The 17,085-nt window shown below is 41.2% G+C and overlaps 1 protein-coding gene across 6 annotated transcripts in view; it reads left to right on the top strand.

Annotated features, from left to right (window-relative positions):
* Window positions 1-17,085, top strand: part of LOC107693947 (autism susceptibility gene 2 protein-like) — a 391,097-nt gene that overhangs the window by 339,151 nt on the left and 34,861 nt on the right. For all 6 annotated transcript variants that reach the window (XM_016493521.1, XM_016493520.1, XM_016493519.1 and 3 more), the window contains one exon: window positions 12,498-12,546. In XM_016493521.1, the coding sequence (XP_016349007.1) occupies window positions 12,498-12,546 (49 nt within the window). The remainder of the gene's footprint in view (window positions 1-12,497; window positions 12,547-17,085) is intronic.

Here is a 17,085-nt window from a genome sequence, read left to right as displayed (position 1 = left end):
CATTCAGCCAGGCCATTACGGCTGGAGCCCTATAGCCCCCCCCCAAAAATTCCATGGGGGAAATTCCGGGTTTTGTGGCCCTCTCTGGGCCTGACGTGGGAACTGGAGCCCTTTCTGGAGCGGACTCATGGGCTCGAGCCAACAGTCTCTTCCTCCGCCTTCTCCTCTCTTGAGCAGAGGTGAGAGAGACAGCTGCTGTCAGCTGAGGGCTTGGGAGGGAATTGGCCTTTTTGTCCTGATTGAGCAACATCTATTTCAGACATGCAAATTCTAGCATTATAGTTTTCATAGGAGTAAAATGTTATGTATATTTTAATTAATTTAACCAACATTTAAATCATTAACTGCTTCAAAATGCATGCTGTTAATGAAATCATTGTTAAAACATTTGCAGTTACGAATAAAAACAATATAACAACATAATTTCATAAACAGTGAATAATTGCACAACTTTAATTAAGGTATGTGTTGAAGGAGGAGCGGCCGGCGGGCTTGAAAGTGCAGCGGCTGGCAGGCTTGACTGCTGACCGGCCGGCGGGCCTGTCTGCTAAGCAGCCGGGCTTGACAGAGTGGCCGGCGCGGTTCTGGATCGGGGCCATTTGACAAGGAATTCAAAGTGGCATCGTCTAATGCCGTCCTAACGGCTAGGGCGGCGAATCTCGCGGCAGTTTCCATGATCGCGCGGGGGGACGGAAAACGAAACACTTTCAAAACATGGAAACAAAAACGGGGAGAAAGGGCGCCGCTTACTTTTGGTAAGGTCCGGTTTTCTGTCATGTTGCACTACTGTGAGGAGACGAAGGAGCGCGGAGACATAGGAGCATTCATAATTAACAGTCTTTTATTATAGCCAAACAGGAGAAAACACAGGGGAGCCAGGAGACACACACGTAGCACAGGGGATTGACGTTTAAAACCGGACGTTAGACACTGGAAAACACAGGGCTTAAAGGGATAGTTCACCCAAAAATGAAAAGTTTATCTGCTTACCCCCAACATGTTCTGGCATATTTGCAGTACATAACTGTAGCTAAAAATATTAATAATTAAAATTTTTTGTGGCATGCCAGTGAAGTATTGGCTGGGTATGTAATAATTTGAACTAATGGTCCGACCAAACCAGCAGAAAAAAAATCTGTACTGTTGAGCAGTGTTACCTACACAAAGCCAGCTTTCACACACGGATCAACCTGACATGAAACTCACCTACTCACACGTTTCTACATGCATACACACACAAATTACACACACTCATCATGCACATATATTAACACTCTTCTCACATCATCATGCACACGCATACAATTTCTCACCCATTAAAAAGCTGTGCAAATCTATATAAAAACAAATCAACACCCCTAGACTCACTTTGTGCAGTGTGCACGTTCTGCACATGTGTGTATTGTGCAGTGGAATAAACTGTACTGTGAATGTGTGCTTCTCTCCTCTCTGGGCACAGGCCTCACAAAGTGCACATTTAGTTTGTCAGAGGGATATAAGTGTGTCGAGAATGAGAGGAATTCCTTGATGCAGGTTCTGTGCAGGCCTTCTCAAAGGCATCTCTATTACAGCCAGACAGGCGGCCGTTATAACACAACACACAGATATGCATTGCAACCACCTGGAAATCTACTCTACAAATCAGTATTGCCAAGCCGCACAGGAGATTGAGCGTAAACATGCAAACACACTCTGAATGGGCTCCTTCAGAAGAGATTTAACATGATATAGTGGCTCTAATGCTTTTAAACACAACTTTATGAAACATTTCCGGCTCTAAAATCTGATTGGATGAGGCACATTCAACACTGTTGTTAATAGTGGTTTACCAGTTTGTTTTTTTAATGGCAGATGATGATTTATGGAGGGCAAGATGAACGGTATAGTGCTCGTTTGTGTGTGTAAACACGACCATTCAAAAGTTTCAGTAAGTATTCACTATATATTTGTTTTCAAAGAAGTTAATAATCTTAAGACTTAATACTTTTTGCAATTAATACTTATTTTTATTGAAACTAAGAGAATGTAAGGAAACTTATGTTACAAAAGCACATAAATCCTGTTCTTCTGACCTTTCCATTAATTAAAGAAGCCTAAAAAATGTAATGGTTTCCACAAAAAAAATATTAAGCAGCGTGTGTGTGTGTGTGTGGTATGTGTGTGTGAGTGTGTGTGTGTGTGTGCGACATTAAAAATATACACTACACACACACATATATTATGTAAACAAAAACTTTTATTTTGGATGTGATTAATCATGATTAATCGTTTGAGAGCACTATTATATATATATTCATACAGTACATATACATTTTTGTTGATGCAATTAATGAACATTTTGACTATCATTCGAGGTATGATTTGCTATTTTTCTGATTTTTCAGATGCATTTTGTCTTTGGAAATTAATTGTTGATTATTTTCATTATCTTTTTGATCATTTTATAGATCAGTTGCAGCCATAGATAAATGTAATCATTTTTTTTAATGGTCTTTAATCATGTTTATGTTGCACTGTTGCCCCTTCACCATGGTAAAATCACTGTAATGCCTCTTATCTTCTGCCTTATTGCTTCCGTAAACTTCCGTTACATTATACAGTATTTTGTACAACCTAGAGCAGAAAATCTAACGTTTAAGATGTTGAGATAACCAGCCTTAACTAATTCGCTGGAAGGAATCTCAAGCAGAATGAGTAAATCCACCTTTCCTAATAGATGGTGATATGTTGCGTCACATTGTCAGTCTCCGCTTGTGTAGGCAAGTCGGCACACTCGAGATAAGACAGCGATTAGCGTGCTTCCTGATAACGACACATGTTAATCAGCGCAGACATCTCATATCTGTTGTGTGTTTGCGGGCTCTGATACACCTCTCTTATCAGTAATTGTTTTAATTGCCGTGTGCGGTTAATGAGATTCTGTCACAGATAAGTCTAGAGCAGATTGCAGGCCAGGACTGTGATTTGCCACCGCCGGCCCACTTTGAAGGGGAGATAATGAAAGGCCACGGTCGCCACAAACATGGCGGGCGCTCTCGGGGGGAGGGGCCAGAGACGAGCATGAAATATTTAAATCCAGACAGCTTCAAAGTAGATCCTCATGTGCCATAGCCTTCACTTTCATTTTATCGCCTCGTTGCATTACACACACACACGCACGCAAGCGCTCGTGTCAGCCAAAGGGTTAAGAGCGCTTTAGAGACTATTCCATTCTTCCCATCACACCCTCTTTGTTCAGTCTCCCCTGTCATTTCTCTCGTTCGTTCTGCCGCGTTCTTCTGTTACCTGCAGGGAAATCGAAGCTCTCTCTCTTTCTCTCCCACAAGATTTCTGACATGTTAAAGCTTTCTGTCACACAGGGGAGGCACACCTCCTCCCATCCTCCTCTCCATCTCTCCGTCTCTCTGCCCCCCAGCAGGGTGGCAGCCAGAGAGAGAACAAGGACCTTATTTAGCTCAGCTCTCCCTGTGAAACGCAATTAGAAACCCCTCCAGGGTCGGTGGGCTGAGATGCAGTTAGAGAGACGGAGAGGAGGAAGGGGGGTTGAGAGAGAGACCTCCCTTGCTGCCTGTCAGCCTGCTGGCGTTTGAAGTCTCGAGGCCATCTCTGATCCCCAGAGAGCCGGTCATCAGATGCCCACTTTGTAGCATTTCAGCCCAATGAAGCCCGGAGTGAGTCTGCCAAGGCGGGCCGAGGGAGGGGCTGAGTCGTCTTCCTGCGTGCTGGGACTGACAGAGAGGTCTTGACAGAGCGTTTGAGAGGCTTAGTGTTTCTGCTGCCATCCAGAGCGCTCTGGGCCCCAGCAATCTGTGGCAGGTCAGACAGATTTTGATGCTGCGTTTCCCGGTTATTTCCTGCCGTGATTCACCTTAAAGCCGCAGCGGGACGTTTCTCTGTCTCACTCGCCTTCCCTCTGTGTCTGTCTGTCTGTCTCTCATAATCCCTTTATTCTGCTTTCTCTCTCTCTCTGTCCCATGCTTGTTTCGATACTTCAGAAATAGGTATAATATAGGCAAAACCTCAACCTACTAATGAACAAAAGCAATCAAAAAATCTAAATTAATATTGTGAAATATTATTACAATTCTATTTGAATGTATTTTCAAATGTAATTATCACCTGTGATTGCAAAGATGAATTTCAGCCATTATTCCAGTCTTCAGTGTCACATGATCCTTCAGAAATCATTCTAATACTGATTTGGTGCTTAAGAAACATTTCTTACTATTACCAATTTTGAAAACAGTTTTCCTGGTTAATATTGTCTTTGATAAATAGCATTTATTTGAAATAGATTTTAGTTTGTAGCATTGTCTATACTCTCATTTTTGATCATTTTAATATGTCCTTGTTGAATTTAAGTATTTCTTAAAAAATATATCTTACTGACCCCAAACCTTTGAATGGTACAGTAGGTTATTATTGTTAATAAAAATGATTATGAAGATCTGATTAAATGTGGGGGGTGGGGGTGTAATATCATATGTATAATATTACAATAAAACTAAATGCACAGAGAATTATTAGTTGTAGTATTTTCAGTCTGTGTTCAATGGTCAGGTATAATTATTCTTCAAAACCTGGCATTTGACTATCAAGGAATGATTGAATCAATCAATCAATAACACATAAATTACTTTACTTTTTGACACTTAAATTTGATAATTAACAATACCACAACAATTAACTGGCATGCAGCAAAGTGGTCACTGATTCAAGTGTAGCAATCTCAAACAGCCTGGAGCATCATTTCCTGAAGTTTTTTTCTAGCCAATTTGAGCCGCCATTAGGCAGGGGTATTAATAGGGGATATTCATAAAGCCTGAACCAAAATGCCCACAAACCAGATCAGTGTGCTGTTTCGCTCTTTTTAGCTCTGAGCAGTTACACCTTTATGATACTGAGGAAGAATTAGATTTTTAACATGGTGCACATTATGACATAATGTTCTCATAAAGACGCTTATGTGTGTTTCCATGTGTGTTATTACTTTCAAGCTATAGCTAGCTAAATAATATCCATATGGCACGGGTTTATTTGAATAAATAGTTTCTGAATGTGTTTAACCACTATTATTTTCTTTGCATTCATGCATGCATTGGTGTTTCTGCTGATTTTTATGGCTCTTTTGTGTGACTACAGCACACAGAGTGACTGACTGCTCTGAAATTACTCTTGGCACGGTGACCCGTGCTCTCAGTTATGCCTGTAATTTGGACCAAAAGGGCCCTCTGCTTTTCTCTCCTTTCCTTCCCGCTGAAAACATGTCGAGTGAACGACAGATGAAAACTTATTAAGGGCGTAACCAGAGCATTTGAGACAGGAGGGATAAACCAATTTCCCCGTCCAGTTTGTTTTAAGAGAGTGAGAGAGCAGCTAGACCTGCACTGGGGCTTATCAGCCAACTGGCTCGACTCTGGCCCGTGTCATTACGGGCTTCCAGATGGAGATAATGTTGAACATTGTAGTGCGCATACCATTTGCCTGCTCTAAACCGGCTTTTGACTGAGGGAGATAGTATAGATAAACTGATAATACTTCAGTTACACACTCGCCCTCTCTTTTTTTCGCTGGGTAAGCTGAGTGCCTGTGTTTCCTGGACCTGTGTGAAACCATACACGATGTGAGGTTCATATCGCAAAGCGCGGAAGATAACTTAGTCTGAATAGGCTGCTTTTAAAATTCCTAATGTCTCGCACTCCCATCTCCCCCTCACATTCGTGTTACCTAACATTCTCCATTCTTATCACACGTCCAATTGTCAGTATATTTTTAAAACATCACTGAACGAGTGTGTTGAAAGTTTACACATAATATCAGTGTGTGAATTAGTGTTGCACATCACATATTTGTGTGTGTTACTACAGGCCGTGTACAGCTTCCTCCTACTGTTATGTGCTGTGTGAATGACAGATTAATATATGTATGGTAGGGAATCTGAGGAAGGAAGAGAGAGCGGCTGTCAGCGTGCTGTGTTTGGGGAGGAGGGAGATTAGAGGAGCTGTCATAGGCTGCGTTGAGCGGTCTCACACAGATAAGTCTCAGCAGCAAAAAGTGTTGTACCGCTGCCTGAAAACAGGGAGCGAGAGATGGAAGATTATCTGGAGTTTTGTGTGTGTGCCGCTCAAGGTTCACCTGTTTTGTTGACTGTTCCATTTCAAAGTCTTCACGTCTTTGGCTATTTAATAATGCACGCAAATACCTCTACAAGTAAATCAATTTTATTTTTGCCTCTTTTTCCACTTTTATTTATACAGTAGACAGGGTATGATGAGGGGAAGCAGGGGAAACAAGGTCAGGAAATATTGCAGGCTAGACTCTAAGTTGTATTGTCCATATACAGTCTGAGCAAGGGTGAAACCAAATGCAGTAATTTAGGATAGGATATTTAAAATTAGGTAGGATAGTTGAAATTCTGCCATTGTTTACTTTCCCTCATGTCATTCCAAGCCTGTATGACTTTCTTTCTTTCTTCTGCAGAATACAAAAAAGGGGTCCAATGTTCTTTTAAATTTGACAGATTTAAAGGGATAGTTCACCCAAAAAAGAAAATGTGATGTTTATCTGTTTACCCCCAGGGCATCCAAGATGTAGGTGACTTTGTTTCGTCAGTAGAACACAAACGAAGATTTTTAACTCAAACCGTTGCAGTCTGTCAGTCTTATAATGTAAGTGAATGGGAATCACGGCTTTGAGAGTCAACAAAACCAAATTAAACCCTGCGGCTCGTGATGATACATTGATGTGTAAAGACACAAAACGATCGGTCTGTGCAAGAAACTGAACAGTATTTATATCGTTTTTTACCTCTGATGCACAGCAATGTCTGAACTGTCCTGAGCGCATCCTGAGCGCGTCCTCGACAGCCGGCGCGTGACGCGTCTTCTTCTTCTTGCTTTATGGCGGATCGCAGACTTATAAGTGCATTACCGCCACCTATCTCTCAAATGGACCATTGACACTCCTAATTGAGATTGTAGATAGAGTGTCAATGGTCCATTTAAGATATAGGTGGCAGTAATGCACTTATAAGTCTGCGATAAGTCTGAAAGAAAACAGGTTGACAAACATATTGAATCCAACATTTGGTAATAATATAACATCATAAAATATTTACAAGAAATATTTTAAAAGGTCGGTCATGTCTATAGTGGCTACAGCCACGTGACTTAAATGTGTGCTAACCACAAAGCCACGGGTCCAACGTGCAACGAGTGGTTTATGGTCTCTCCAGAGGCAACAAAAGGTGTAGCTGTTCCACCTTCCCATTCATTCCTCTTGTGAACAGTGCCGTGTAAAGACCTGCGCTTAGCAGATTGCAGACAGGAGCTGCAGATGGAACCGGAGGAGACTTATCGCTCTGAATTTCTGTTTGTGGAAAAGAAGCGAGGAAAGAAGATCACTCCATCTTTGCAACTGTGTCCACAGCTCTTTTGTCTCATGAAAACTCTTTCCCCTCCTCTGCGCTGGCATTGTTGATGTGGTGTTTTACACACCACTAATACCATCCCGGAGGCCTCCCAGATGAGCTGGTCAATGTTCCCTCCTGACTGGCGAAGTTTTAAGTGTCACTAGAAATGGACCTTTCTTTTGAGTGCCTCTCAAAGGCCCCAGCTGAAAAGAGCACAGAGAGAATACAAGAGAGGAGATTACAGACAAGGGCCAGTCAGAGCTACCCTATTTAACACATTATATCCAGTCCCCTCAGGTTACACTTATGCACAGCAATATTTTAAAAGAGAGCGAGGGAGAATGAGAACGAGAGATTGCTTCCGTAATAGCCGTAGAGACCATAACAGAGCGCCGATCTCCTGTGATTGCAATCTAGCGCAGAGTTCCTGTGAAATTAAACCATGCGTTTTGAGTGGGAAAGAAAGCAGAGAAGCGAATGGGAGGGAGGGATAAAGGAGAAAGGCAAAATGCGGCTCTGGTTACTTTGAAGCAGAGAATCAAGGCCAGAAAAAGGAATAAAATATGACAAAACGACAGCAGAAAGGGCTTATGGTCTATAGGTGGAATTTTACAGGCACAGACAGCAATTACTGGCATAACTCCAAATATTAATGTTTGATCTCCTATTCCACTTTTCTGGCAAGCTTCACCAAGTGCTTTTCCATGCCCCACTGCCACTTCAAATTAGTTTCTTGGCAGCTTTACGACATGTTCTCTCACTGCATTTCCTTCCATTTCTTTCTTTCTCTCTCTCTTTTTCTGCCTGCTTTCTGGAGTCTGTCAGCGTTTCATTTGAATTAAAAATAATCTGCGCCGAGAGATCCGGACGTTAATTGTGGAGCGGAGAGCGGTAATCACAGGCTTGAGGTTTCGCTCAAATCTGATGATAGGCATTTAGGAAAGCGAGCTCTGATTTCGGGGAAGAAGGCTGCTTTGGTGCACCTCATCCAAACCCCGACATGCTCCATATATGTAATCATAATATAATCATATCTATTTAATCAAATATAGATGAAAAAGGGACATTTTTTTTATAGCCAAACCAATTTTGCCACGGTTACTCTACGTCCAAATAAAAATATACTATGCGGTTTGGGAAAAACATGACAAGCATAATATATTATGTAGTAAATGTGAACCTCAAAAAAAAAAAAAAAAAAAAAAAAAAAAGAAAATAAAAAAAAGCATATTTTACTCAACCCAGGCTCATTGAAAATACATGCTTGTGGCAACGTTTCTGTAACACCAATATTACATGCCTTACTGCACATTTTGCATCAGTTTTAAAGTGAAATGCCCAGTGAGTGGTGCTAAAACGTGCATTCTATATGCAAAAAAAAAAAAAAAAAAAAAAAAAAAAAAAGTAATATCATACATGGATCTGTTTTAATTTTAAATGAAACTGAGAATTTTTTTCTTTTACAATTTTGTCCTGCTATTTTGGTTGCACACTGTTGCACTTCATTAGAACTCATTGCTCATATAAATATCCATAACCGCACTTTGTATGGTTAATTACCAGTGATGTTTTCTTGACTCTCAAAGGGTGTTTGATAGTGGCCCTGCTGACCACCTGATCCTGGGACCCGGAGCAGGGGGCCCCTAAGCAGTGCTGAACTTGTCCTCCATAGCCTGCACTTAGAGTCTCATAGGCCTAATAAGCTTCAGCTGCCTCTGGATCCTTAAAGCCTGTTGGGCTGAACCTAGATTACCTCAGGCTTGTTGTGACAGAAATTAGCGGAGGGCAAAAATGTGCGAGTGGGAGTATTTTAAAAGTCCACCCCCTCCTCTCCCTTGAGTGGCATTGACTTCTCTGTGTTGTGTTAAGAGCCAGTCTGGTCCCTTAAGATGGTTTACTGCATTTCATTTATTTTTTACTGTCAGTTTATCTATATGAATGAAGTTAAGACAAATAAATGCGAGAAGACAAAAACACAATTTTAGGCAAACTCTAAATATATTTTCGTACACAATTTGGTGTGAGTGTGTTTTGTTGCTAATAATTTAGAATAATATGTTATAGTAGTAGTATAATATTTTACTAAATATTTTACTACAAATAGAAGCAGAATAATAGTTTTAAGACAGGTAGTATTAGAAAGTAGCAGTATAAAGTATTTTTAAAATGTAGCTTTATTTTCATTGTATTTTATTTTGCAATTTTGAGACATTTTTCTATTTTAATTATATTTTAATAATTTAAAATTCACATTTCATTTTTTGTTTCATTTTGCAATTCTGAGTTTCAAAGTTCAGTTTTAATATATGAAAATACTAAAATACTGTACTCTATAGATTACATGTGCTGAATTTGTGGAATACGTATATTTTAATTCACACAGAGAAAAATAAACTCATGTCTGTTTGGTTGAGGCAGATGTTGGAGGTTGAGCGTGCAGGTGAACAGGTTCTTACTGTATATTGATGGAGCGTGCAGCTCCTTTTTTCCCCCAGGCTCAAAGGAGAAGGGGTGAGAGATATAGAGAAGGAAAGATAAACATCCAGCAATAAGCTAACACATTCTCTTATTCTGTTGGGGGCAGTCAAGGTCAGAGGTCACTGCAATGCGAGTCCCTTGTTAATCCATTGACCCGCAGTGCAGAGGGTTAATACTGGTTTGCTAAGCCAAGGGACCCCAAATCAGTCAGATTAAGGAGATTTTCCAGGAATGTCTTAGCGTAATCGGCGCAGACGTGGTTGATCAGTTTAGTCTTTAATTCTTTTTCCTGGTGTTAAATAACCTGCCATGTTAGTCCCAACAATACACAGCGCAGCTCTCTCCCTCTTCTTATTTTTTAAGGATGCGGTCACATTTAGAAAAGAATCCTTGCAATATAAGCAAAACATTTCCCCATGCAGATTTCGCATCGGGTTCAGGTTTTTCAAGTGTTGACCAGAAAAGTATTCTACTTTGAAAGTGACTTCGGTTTTCATACATTGACACTAATTATTCAGCAGGGCAAAGGGTGCTGTTCTGGGTCAGCCTGGGTGATTCTAAACCCAGTGAAGGAAGGCTGTGGCAGAGGGAACCATGGAGGTGTGTGCTGCTCATGAAGAGAGGCTCTGTCTCCCTCCCCCTCATAGTAGCTGCACCCTACTGGGAAATTCATTAGCAGCTGACATCATCTCAGTCCGGCCAGAGAGTGAAAGAATATCATTCTATCCCAGTTCCCTCCTCTTCTCTCTCTCGCTCCGTCTCCCGCTTGCACTCTGTCAGGACTCCTCTGCCAGTAGCTCTCATTGAGCGTCGTACACACACACACACGCCGTCTGTCCGGTGAAGCTGAGCGGAGGAAGCACACTCCCTGTGTGTGAGGCAGAAACAAGCGGGGGGTAGGAGCTGAATGAAGTCAGGTTAAAATCAGGAAGTGGGAGGACCTGGTCTCGCTGTGGGTGAATGAGAGAGAGTTTGTGTGGATAGAGGCAGCACTTGCGCGAGGAACGGGAGCCAGCGACAGGACACGAGCTTGAAACCAGCGACGATTTCGAGGAAAGGAAGCGGCTTTACTCCACCCATTCTGCCGATAGGAGAAAAATACTGTACGGTTTGTTGGATTTTCTTGCTCTGCACGAGCGCGCGGGAGATGGTTTGTCACTGAGCGCGCGCCCCTGAAAAAAAGCACATAAGTCCGTGTCCGTTAAGCGACGGTTGGCGAGGATTTCAAACGGCCAAGTCACACGAAGAGGAGGACGAACTGAAGGATTTCTCCACTTCTCTGCGCTCTTGGGGATCAGACACATGGCTGCCTTTGTCCGAGAGCCTCTCTCGCTTTGAGCTCTGGATGTTTTTCTGCTTTCTCTTCTTCCCTGGCAAAGGCTCCTTATTTTGCATGGCTGTCAATCGCTCAAAAGGAGCGAGAGGAATTCGCCGCCTGTTTGTGGATTACATTGTTTGACAAACAGAATGTGAAACGGCGTATTTACTAAACCTCCTGAAAGTGATTTCTTGACTTGTTCTTTTCGTCCGTGCCAACCTCGCCACATCTAAAGGTACACCTCACCTTCATATCCCTCAAAAATGGATTTTTTTTAAAGTTCATATTTCGATTACCACAATGTCATTCGACGTTTTAGGGGAAATAAAAGCAGTTTCGGTGGATTACTCGATGGCTGGAGGATTAGGAGCGCTGTTTTCTTGTCGCTGGTTGTGGATAATTGTAACGTTAGTTGAAATCTCTGCAGTGAATGTTGCCAGATGTTTTTTGAATAAAGCGGTCGCGCAAACGCATCTTTGTGTGGAAGCGATGTCTCTTGACTTCATGTGTTAATGAATGCATATCACATTATTATTATCATTATTATTCACGTCTTCAGCTGTGAAAATGGCGTGAACGTGTTTTTTATGGAGTTAATTTAAGCTAAGAAATGTATTTTAAATAGGCAAATATTTGAGAGGGTTGTCGCACCTTGTCAGTGTCGTTTTTGCCTCGAGCTGGATATGGATATAGTGTTGCTAAACCTGTCAGAATAATTGCTTTACAATGAGCTGTTTTTCTGATAATATATTCATAGTTATGTATTCAATGAAAGACATAAAAATGTCCCATTGTAAGTCTACATCCACGCAAAAGCTCATCTGTTTGTTAGTGTGTTGGTTAATTATTGTAAAATTGTAAAAAAAAAAAAAAAAAAGTGCACATAGCTCGTGTATTATTTTTCTCTCGAATGACTGAGTGGAGGAGAGTCAGGTTAGATGCTAATGGGTGGACTGTAATGGTTCTATCTTTGTTGCTGTTTAGCCAATTTAATTAGCCGATGCCCCTTTGACACCACATTGTCACTTAAATAGGCTTTCATTACCTAAATGCTGTGTAAATTGCAACGCTGGATGTTTGCACAATAACATAGCAATGTTAATGCATTCAACCCGGTCTCAAGTGCAGCGCGTCGTTTGGCGCATGGAGCCACAGTGCCATCCAGTGGCCGCTCTGGGAAGTGACTGCATTTTTGCGCTCATTAGTGCTGCGCTAACCTTTGATGATGAAGCCCACCTGCTTGGTTCTGAAACAGATGTACTGACTCTCTCTTTCTCGCTCCCTTCTCAGGGCTCAGATGCCAGCTCAGAGAAACTCTTCAGCACAGCTGCAGTTAAAGGTACGTGGTGGACTTTCTTTATTCCATTCTGCTTGTATGTTTATTGCTTGTGCAAATCACAGTTGTGTAATGGATTTGACTGTTTCTATGGAGGCACATATACTCTAAATGGTTATGGTTGACAATGAAAATGAAATTATATTTTAAGAGCGTTATTTTAATGTTACTAATTGATCTAAAAATGAATATTATCATCACTGTATGTGAGGATAACCCTGATCTATATAATATTATGCGAGTAACTGTGAAGCATGCAATCTTTGATGCTTCACAAGTCATAAACTAGAATCCGTCACATTATTCCAGACAACCTTATTTACCAATACTGCATTCAGATTACGCTTAATGTGTTTTGCTTTCCGGGGTGGCATGGGAAATAACGCATTTCCTCAAGGCTGACTACGATTCCATTGACAGGCACAGTGTGATGTGTCCGTGCTTTCTCACAGCTTATGGGCTGGGAGAAATCCATCTGAGCCACTCTGTTAAACAGATCCCAATGTGCTGCAGAGTGATGAATGAGAAAATCCATTTCAGGCGCGCAGCATGTGTAAACGCCACACACTGGGTCCCATGTGCAGCGGCGTCTGGCTTCTGTTATGGAAATTGATTAGTTGTGAAATGCTAAATAAAGGTGCTGGATCTGCGTGCGGCACAGACGGTAGTGGAAGAAGCAATTCTACCCTGCTGGTTTGATACTCCTCGTGTGTGATATCATTTGCTGTGTCTATTTTAAAAGCACGCTTTGTGTTTATACAGTGAGGAGCTGCGATGCGCACACCGTCTGTTCTTTGTGTGCATGTAAACGTCCCGCCATGTGCGTAGGAAGTTGGTTCGTGTGGAGTCTGCGGTAAGAACGCACGAGTCAAAGGATCCGGGGAGTCAGTTGAGTTGCTTTTAAAACCTCAGTGTCTTTAGACAGCAGGAGCCCATCAGCACACCGCTAATTTGCTTTTAAAGCCTTTGGAATTTGAGCTCCCCCATTTTACAAACCCCGGGCAGGCCAACATAATGGAGCCCAGCCTTGTGAATCCACATTCCTCTGTAATGGTGCGTTACCAGGATGGAGAGCGTGATGGGTGGGGTGGGGTGGGTAGGGGGCGACGGAGGCTGGAAAGAGATCTGACCCCGGGGAGGAGGTGAGAGAGAGCGACTGATTGATGCCGACAAGACCCTTGTTCCTCTTTTTCCCCCTTGCTTCTCTCCCTCGGGACCCCAAACACATTTCCCACATTCTGCTCTTTGAAGGCCTTTCGAGGTTTGATTTGTGAGGTTCAGAGGGGCGCTGAATGGCGACCCTTTTTCGGAAAGGCTTTCCCTCCTGGAGATGCCTCGCCGTGGCCATTACGACCCCTCTGAAAGGATTAAAACTCCCTTTGTGCGCCTTAAACTAACACATGCCCGCCTCCTCTGCTTCTGAAAAGCTGGCGCTTGGGAAACAGTACACAAATATGCTTTCTCTTCTCACTGACTGCCAGGCCACTTCGTCTCCCTTCAGACTCTATTTCCATTTAAATGTGTGTCTTTTCTCTCTCGTTTCCCTTTCTCCTTCACGTTCCCCTTGTCCCCTTCTCGCCTTGCCATATGCAAATCTTTCCATTGGCTGAAGGGATGGAGAAAAGAGGATCGTCCTCCAAAGCACAGGTGCAAATGAACTTAGGTGCTGTGGTATTTTTATTGGAGGGTTTTAGGAAGATGAAAGATGGCGAGTGTACACAGGACGTTGCTTTCTGTTACAGAGGATTACCAGTCGCTCAGACTCTTAACCCTTACGAACAAAAGAAGAAAGAGAACGTAGAACTGAAGAGCTGAGAGACAGGCAACAGAAAAGCTGTCAATATTTGCCTGGAGCCTAGAACCAGAGGCTCGCTACTTTGTTTTTCACTCTTAGGTGGTTGATGCTCACAAAATGCCTCACATTCAACAGCGAGATGAGAGGGAAGAGTCGCCTCTGAGGGGAAAATATAGATCAAACTCCAAAAGAGCAGAGCAAAACTGATCTTAGATCATTTATTGGGCTGTAGGCCATTTTGAGCACTGGAGAGGGAAGAGAAGGAGGGATAAACAGATGTCATTGTCAGTTTTGTCACATAATTTGTGGCAAATTTTAAGATTAAAAAGACAAAGTTAAAAATTAAACAATTTCCAAAGGATCAGGAAATTAATCATAATCCAACTATGCATTAAAAATGCACTAACCTCTAGGTATCTTAGAGTTGATCTTGCTTTATGGATGGTAATCCATATTACGCTTCTATAGAGGCACATAACTACATAGGTTGTCCTGTAAGTGACAACCTGTTCAGTAAGGTCTACATAGATGCCCACTTCACATGTTCTTTGCCGAATTAGAACTTCTCTTCGCCTCTCCTATTTCCTCCTCTCCTTCTCTCCCTCCTGATGTTTTGTGTAATTGTTGCTTGTTTTATTTTTTCCCTCCTCATTGCTCTGTCTCTCACTCCTATTAAGCAGAATCATTAAATGTTCGACTTAATTACTGTCTCTCTCACATAGCCTGCAGGTGGCTGCCAACCAGCCTGCCTCAATTAGTGTATTCATTTCCTTTTGCTCGATTTCGAAGCAAGTAAGAGGGAGAACAACAAGGAACTGTGACCAGTTAACTACTGTGATATGTAACTAACTATGTTTCATCAGGGATTCTGAGACTCTGTAGCACTATCTTTGTTTATCTGTTTGTTGATAAGAGGTGTTTTTCAATTATGTTGTTCCCTCGATGCTGTTCAATGTGAGACCAAACTGTTTGCAAACACAGAGCAGACCATAATTTTTGCATTTCATTATATTTGGTTACAGTTTATTTTAAGGTGTCCTTGTTCCAGTGTAATTATACATTTAAGTACTGAGTAATATCAATTAACATGTAGCCTACTTACTATATGGTTAGGGTTAGGATTAGGGTTTGGCTTAGTGTTACTTGCATGTAATTATGCATCATGCATATAGCATGTGTAACATGGACACCTTAAAATAAAGTGTAACGATTATTAAGTGTTACTGTTATTATCTCAGGATCTTGAGAAAATGACAAAAAAAAATTAAAATGCATGGCTTCTGTGGGCTTCCATTTTGGTGTTGTTAAGAACTTGAGATATCTATACTAATTAGGGATGCACCGAAATGAAAATTCTTGGCCGAAGCCGAACAAAATGAAACACTGGGCCGAAGGCCGAATACCGAACACGGTTTTTCACATTTTTCCCCCATGTAGGCCTATTTTGCCATTTTTTTCCACCATTGCATTAATTAAATTGCCAAAATGTGCTTTTTACTGTTTTGTCCTGCTTTTCAAATAAAAATTAAATTAAAGAACAACAATTTAAAAATATTTACTTAACACTGAACATTTTTTTAGCATTCTAGCAGACATTATACCAACAAAGCACAATTTAACTTAAAATTAGTAAGTTAGTAAAATAATTTATTTTGGCCATTTTTGAGACTTGAATCAGGAATGTATTTTTTACTGTACAAATAAAGGCAGCCTTGCTGAGCAGAAGAGAATTCTTTTAAAACATTAGAATATATTACAGATCCCAATTTGAACACTGTGTGAATGTTATAATAAATGTATTTATAGAGCTGTTGTAGGGTAATTATTATTATCATTATTATTGTCTTACTTTTTTTATTTTATTTTACAGAACGACAGTAAAATTACAATACTATCATTTATGAAAGTCGATGGAGATGCTTTTGCTCTGCTTTTATTTTGTCAGAAACCCGCAGGAAGATCTCAGTGCTTCTTTTTGTTGACAACAGCATGCAGATTTATAAATGATTCTCATTACGAATTTGGGAAGATGTTTGTCGCACGTATCACATTGTCACATGTCTTTAAAAAATTGTACAAAAAATTTTACTGAGCAACTGACGTGTAATAAGTTCAGCGCAGATTTTCCTCGCGCTTTGAACTTTAAACCCAGGCGCCACGAGCTCGTGCAGCGCTGTCAGAATACATGCAATTCGGAGACATGTGATGCAGCACTAAACAGTATCTTGCTGTTGGTGCTTCGTGCTTGTAATGATTTCTGTGTCTTTCTCTGATAGATTTAAATACTTTCACGCTGCCGACATGTTTGCTGCATTAGTGCGTGCCTCTATTTGATCGTGTCATTGTTTGGTACATATTATTCGGCCGAACAACGAAAGAGATTTTTTTGCTATTTTTGGCCGAATAATTTCGGTTGCCGAATATTCGGTGCATCCCTAATACTAATAAGTTATATTGACAAAAAAAATCTACAAGATGTCTCTGAAGGGTCTGTCCAATGCAAATTGGTTTTATACTGCAAATACAATTAGAGGGAACATTAATTATTTTCATGAATTTAATGCTTTTTCACTGTAAATGTCTGATATCTTGTTTATTGCAGAGTATAAATTGAGTCTGACATTGTATTGGCCACATTTGGACTTGAATGATAAGACAGAGCTGTCACTACAGACTCCACTCCAGATACCCCTCTCTCTCTCTCTCTCTCTCTCTCTCTCTCTCTCTCTCTCTGTTGTCATTCCCAC

The sequence above is a fragment of the Sinocyclocheilus anshuiensis genome, unplaced genomic scaffold (assembly GCF_001515605.1).
Source record: "Sinocyclocheilus anshuiensis isolate Anshui unplaced genomic scaffold, SAMN03320099.WGS_v1.1 scaffold694, whole genome shotgun sequence".
Lineage (NCBI taxonomy): Eukaryota > Metazoa > Chordata > Actinopteri > Cypriniformes > Cyprinidae > Sinocyclocheilus > Sinocyclocheilus anshuiensis.
This window is presented reverse-complemented; position numbering and strand designations above follow the sequence as displayed.